The sequence below is a fragment of the Pezoporus wallicus genome, unplaced genomic scaffold (assembly GCF_028554395.1).
Source record: "Pezoporus wallicus isolate ANWC-B61680 ecotype Strahan unplaced genomic scaffold, APGP_CSIRO_Pwel_v1 contig_7068, whole genome shotgun sequence".
NCBI lineage: Eukaryota > Metazoa > Chordata > Aves > Psittaciformes > Psittacidae > Pezoporus > Pezoporus wallicus.
The window spans coordinates 608607-615266 of NW_026635623.1; the positions used below are offsets into that span (position 1 = coordinate 608607).

General features: G+C 34.8%; 1 protein-coding gene across 5 annotated transcripts in view; it reads left to right on the forward strand.

Moving 5' to 3' along the window:
- PPP2R5C (protein phosphatase 2 regulatory subunit B'gamma) overlaps positions 1–6660 on the forward strand; it is an 84434-nt gene extending 77774 nt beyond the window's left edge. For all 5 annotated transcript variants that reach the window (XM_057397074.1, XM_057397075.1, XM_057397076.1 and 2 more), the window contains 2 exons: positions 639–755; positions 3779–6660. In XM_057397074.1, the coding sequence (XP_057253057.1) occupies positions 639–755; positions 3779–3910 (249 nt within the window). In that variant the 3' untranslated portion in view covers positions 3911–6660. The remainder of the gene's footprint in view (positions 1–638; positions 756–3778) is intronic.

Sequence of the window (6660 nt, forward strand, 5' to 3'; positions counted from 1 at the left end):
GCTACACTCAGATACTAGGTATTATGAGGAAAAAACAGATGAAAAATTGTGTGTGTGTGTTTCTAAATTAGTTTTGATTTCAAGATCACATACACATCATCTGAGTTAAACTAGCATTTAAATTACTGAATTTGCTATACAGTAAGCTTACAAGCTATACAAGAGGCTGTTTCTCAAGACAGAAAAGTTTAATATTCTGTTTTGAAATTACTATCAACTTACGTTAACCATATTTGGTGTTTTAACACTGCATTTTCTCTTCCAACATGAAACTAAAATCATTGTGTTTGGGTTGCTACACTGTTCACAAATCGCTAGACAATGTATTAATAAGGTTTCAGATAAATGTTTGCATTCAGTTCAGTACTAGCAAAATCTGAATATTTTAACATTCAACCTCAGATAATCAAAGCACAGTTTTTGTGCATGTGTGTTCTGACTGTATTTTTCAACAGGATATTTCTGCCAAGTAAAAGTAATGGAGTTCCATTTTAAAATTTATTACTTGTTGCCTGGAAGCATAATATATTGAAGCTAATCTCAGATAGCTAATCATATTGCTCAAATGATGAAATACACTCTTACTATTTAGGTGTTACTACTAAGAATGATTATTTTAACGCTTTGCATTTTATTAGTACCCAACATATAGTGACACAAGTTTGCTGAACAGTCCTGTTGCAATGGAAACAGATGGCCCTTTAATTGAAGATTTGCAGATGCTGAAAAAGACAGTGAAAGAAGAGGCTTGTCAGGTAAAGCCATGTGAAGATAACAAAGTACTCTAAATCATTAGTTACTGCCCCCCCCCCAAGTGACTGCTAATCATAGCCATAATTCTAGGTTCTATTTTCAGCCCCATAACCATTTATCCTAGAGTAATAATCTTCCTTAGAGCTGCCACTTTTAAGTGGTACTATAGCAGCCAGGAAGACAGTGGTTTATTTCTAATGCCTGTGAATCTCCTGTATGGTCTCTTTCGATGTTTCTTCTATAGGAATTTTCATTTTCTTTTCACTTAGAAATAACTTTTTATGTCATGATGGGAACAATGATTTTGCTTTTAGGATAGTTAAAAATAAAACTGAACTCTGCTACATCGTAGTGGAACTCTGCCACTCTTATGTATGTAAGGTTGGGGCTTTTTGCAGGAAAATGCATGAAGTATGTACAAATGTATAAAGTCGGATTCCAGTGTTTTCATTTTTGTTCAGAGCCTTCTTAGAGACTAAAGCTACTATGTTTTGAAAAATACATAAAGTATGCCTTTGTCTTGTTCACTTAATGGGTCATCTTCCTCAGTGTACCATTTGGCATGTTCCATTACCTACTACAGTGTTCTTGGACTCTCGAGGTCATTCCAGTCTTCTCATCCTTAGCTAATGCTTAGTAATCTTCAGGTATTTTTAATTTAACATCAGATAAACAGAACTAGAATCCTGACATTCAAACGACAGATTTAAACTTGGAGCTAATGCAAAATGGAGAGGTGCCAGGGAGCACTGCAGTATCACCAAGATGTCTGGTATCAGTAATACGAATATCTCTAAATCCAGCAAAGTTGTAAGACCAGAGAAATGAGCTGGAGGTGGAAAAACTGGTTGAGATCGGAGATCAAGTGTGTTAATTTGAACCAATGTTTCAAACAAATTTAATAAAAATAAGCATACGGTCAACATCCTAGGTTACTTTCTTAAAACTCCAGTGTCATTGTCCTGCAAGATTATTTATTACTTGTACTGTGGGATTTTGAATGAAGATTGACATCAAAAGAAATACTGGAATGCACAAAAGGCATGTTCAGTGATTGCTGTTTTTTAAACACTTGTCTCTGGAGTGGAATCCTATGCATTACATGTAATTCAGCCACCAAGAATTACATGCCTGTTGAGAGCAGTGAATGAGGGTAGCATTGCCCTTAATGGGAATGCTGGTTAGAGCTAGTCAGTGAGGAGTACTGGGCTTAATAAATTTCTAAACCTCTGCCTTTTTTTCAGACCATGGATAGCTTAGGTAGGCTGCACGTGATGGGGAGAGGGTCCTCCTTTCACAACTTCAGAGCCTAGAACCAGTTCTAGTGGAGGAAAGTGTATACAAGATTATTGAAAAAAAGAAGTACTCCTTAATCTTAAGAGTTGTGTTGATGGTAGTGTCCATCTTTTACTATGCTATTTCCTAGGTCATAAAGATTTTCTCCAGAAGTAGGAGACCTTGGTTCACTTTCTGTCCTGGCCAGAGGGAATGAAAGCTTGTACCTGCTAAGTCTGAGAGCTCTAACACTAGCTCCAGAAGAAAATCAGCCAAAGTGTGACACATACTAGTAGTTGGGACAAACAGTTAAGAACAAAGTTCCCAGTCCCAGGTGCTGATGTGACTGGGAATTTGAGTCGGTGTTATACAATACAAATGTACAAAGAGTAATGGCAGCCCAGACTAAAACCAAGGACCCTACCTAGGTCTTGACTACTTTTCCACAAAGAACTCAGCATCAAGAACTATGATGTTGGGACTATGTACAGCTTCATTGATAGTGTTTCAGCTGGAAAATGCATATATTGCATTCCTGTTTGATGAGCTCGATTGGTAAGTCTAGGTAACAAGGAAAGCAAAGAATTGATTGAGGATTAGGGTATTGCAGAAAGCAAGCAAGGTAGCATTCTTGCATAATTCTTTGAGAGGGCACAGGAAAGGCAGTTTTGTATCCCTGGCTAAGTACCATTAGAAATTGATGCTAAACCAAGAAGTACTGCAATTATCGGGGGGGGATGCAGGGGCAAGTCAAAATAACAGCTTAATTTATTTTTTAAGTACAACTTCAGAAGTGAGGAGCTGTGTAAAGATATATATACAGTTTCAATGAAAGTAAGGCTTGTGCCAGGGGTTAGCAATGTTACAGGGTGTCCATACTGAAGAGGTGATGGAATGACTGTGAAAAACAGGTTTTTTTTTTCTGTACCTGACTCTGAGGGTTTGTAGGGTATACTCTGCTACAATAAAATTTGACAGGCATGACTTACTAACCTTTTGAACATGCTGGTAAATCAGTGGCTAAGTGAAAGCCAGTCAGTTTTCATAAGGATTTTTTTAACAGAAGATGAATAAACATCATTGGTCTAATGGAAGGTGTTCCTGCCCATGGCAGCAGGGGTGGCACTAGATGAACTTAAGGTCCTTTCCAACCCTAACCACTGATCCTATGATCTAACAAGCACATTAGGGTGAGACAGACATAGGAACTATATAAAGACACCGTTATACAGATAAAAGATACAGTTATACAGTTTAAAGATACTTTGACAGCAATACTGTTTGGCTTTGAGAGAGGATCAGTAAAATAATAGAGCGGAAGCTTAAATTTTCAGATATGTGAATAGTGCAAGTAATTAGAAGCATGGAAAAAAAATCATTTATCTTAAATGTAGAGACAAAATGAAAAATAAGTGAGAAGATAATTTTTTAAAACTTTATCAAGTGATAATCATGGTAGTAATGTCATGACTGCTAATAGCTTAGAATTTCTACCTGTTTCTAATGTTGCCTCTCAGCAAAAAAAGGAGGGTAAGGACTTGAAACTGGGTAACTGGTGGGGTAAAGAGGAGAAGGTACAATTTTTTTCCACCATATGGTTTTTTTGTTTGGTGTTTTTTGTTGAGGGGAGGGTTGTCAGATTTTTTTTGTTTGGCGCTTTTTTATTCTATAAATGAGCCTACTGATGTGCAAGAAATATTTTAACTGTTAATTAATAATTTTGGCCAACTTTATTCTATTTTTATTTCAGGCACAGAAAGATCAGAAAAAAGATCGTCCTCTTGTGCGACGCAAGTCAGAACTGCCTCAGGATATCTATACCATGAAAGCCTTGGAATCACATTGCAGAGCTGATGAATTGATATCACATGATGGGCATTAAACTATTACAGTGAAATACTATTTTGGAGGAAAAGTTGGTTTTTTTCTGGACTCAGTTCTACAGTAGAACTTACTTTTTGTGCCATACCAATCAGTTACACACAAAGTCAAAGCTTTCTTCAACCCAGTTCTGTAGGCAATAATAGAGTATGCAGCTCAAGATTAGTAGTTCAAACAATGGTAAATTACCCAGTTCCACATGCAGAATATTGGGTTGACCATAATCAAGTGGACGCAATTTCCTGGAGGTGGTGTTATAGCACCAGCTAGCTGATATCATGCAGTTTTTATAGTCATATTTGAAAAAAGCATTCTATCAACTCTTTCCATGTAAGTGAATGACCAACAGTTGGTACTAATGATGTGTGTTTTCAAAAAAAGTAAAATAATTTCAAATTTAAGTATTAAACTTTTTCTAGGATTTCTCGACTTTACAGCTGTTTCCACATTGTTGCTGTCTTGCAATATACCAGCAGTTTTGAAAATACACAGTTATTCTTTCGTACTATAAAACATGGCTTACAAACTGGTAACTTTCATGACAATCCTCAATCATCATTCCTTTCTAAGAATTCTGTAAATTTATTTCTCATTTACTTAGGATAAAGATATATATATACCATGTCCTAATACTTTATATATATTTAAAGCCATATTTTCCAGTCTTTAGTGTATAATATGGCACCAGTATTCAAGATATGAACTGGTAGAACAATTTTTCCTGAAATCAATATTTGTTTACTGACTGGAAAAAGACTGGATATAAAATTTCATTTTAAATTTTTTCAAGTCAATAAAATACTCTTTCATTATTTTCTCCCTTATCTGAGCTTTTAATACTCAGCGTTTTTCTTGGGCTCTAGGAGTTCAATATTCTGTGGCAGATACTATGCATGATTTCAGTTGGATCAGTTTTCATCTGGAAGATGAACATAACCTTTCAGGAAACACAACATCACAAGCTTATTAAATAATAAGAACAGACCCTTGAATTCCATTCTGCTTCTTTTCAAATCAGTCTAAGAGCTGAGGAGATAGTGACCATAATTTTACAGTGAAAATTTTTTTGTTGTTGTTGTAAAGAGCACATGTGCTGCAAATACACCTCACAAGTGAACTGAAAATGCATCTGAGTTGCTGATGATCTTCAAATGCTGCTATATATTCCACAAGATTACTTGCATGTAATGAGCTTTTTGTTGTAGATGGGAAAGCACGGGAGGAAAATCTCTAAAAATATAGTGCTTTGTCTTCAATATTTGATTTCTCTCAGGGTGGCCAGTATTTTGACTTACTTATCCTGCTTACAAGCTGTTTGAAACGTGTTCTGCTATTCTAAATGGGTGATTAGTTTCTTTTGTCTCTGGCAGTAACATGATATAACTTAATGTTTAATGTCTTAATGCATAAAGAGATAAAAACGCAGCTTCTTTAAAAATAGTTTTGGTTTACTTTTGAAGGAAGTATAATGTCTCCTGCATCCATTTAAAAAAAAATGCGCAAAGCAGACATTCGTAGTAACCTTGTGCATATGTAGTGCCTGCTGTTTGTTGGTTGCATTTAACATTCAAATTCCAATATTTGTCATGTTGTCTATTGGAAGACAGTTGAGGGTGGTAAATATTGGCTTACAACAACTAAATTTAAAGACCAGCCCAACCTTTAAGTGGAACGTCCACTGTGTCTGAAAACATTTCCTGTAAAACTTGAAAAAAAAAATGCTTTACCATTAGGATAAACTATATTAAAACAGTTTAAAGATGCCTTCTCCTTTTGCGGGAAAATGGGTGCTTTTTTAATTGTGTAAAGCAATGTCAGTGTATTTTGATATACCATTGTTTGAACTTCCATCTTTAGCTGGTAGATCATCAGTTACCTTTGATTTTGGGTGTTCAGTATGTTTGTGCAAGAGGTTGCTGAAAGGAATTATATTACCCAAAGGGGTAAAAAAAGAAAAAAAGTATATCAATGTTTGATTCTGTGATGCTCAACATATAAGAACATCTTTCACTGTCTAGATTTTATTTTTGTTCTTTATTGAAGATAAACACTCACCAAAAAGGGGAAAAACTGTGGTATTTGTAAAGTTCATCATGAAATCATATTTGAAGTTTTGGGCTACTGAAATTTGTTTAGGCAATATTCCAGAATCCATCACCACTAGCGGGTTAGCATGTTTATTATCAGTATTTATAAAGTTCTCATAATCCTGTACAAAACCATTCTAAAACTAAGACATTGAAAATAAAAAGAATTAAAGTAGAATTTTGGTGATTGTTCTTCTTCATAAAGTTCTGTCTGACACCTTCCCCAGTTTTCCAAAATTAAACCTGTACATCAGGAATGTCAAAAGTAATATTACAAGTGTCTTTTTAGTGTGGCTTTAGTATGGCTTCATTTTAATATTGTACATACATTGTACCTTGTTTTATGGTAATAAGTAATAAAAATGTAGACTTCATATTTTGTACAGATTCGTCTTATGTACAGAATAAAAAGTTCCTAGAAACAGCAAAAATAGGTAAGTGGCACAATTATTTTTCATTAGACAGTATCTGTAGCATTATGCATTAGTGGAATGTTAAGTTCAAATGTACCTACATTTTTTAACATTTTGTAATTCAATTTTTTGTTCTGGCATTGTTTCTGAAGAACTTCATACACCTGCCATTTAATATGCTTTTATCTAATTTTAGAACTTATAAAAAAAATGGTGTATTATATGGACAAATAAAGAACATGTGAATTTTA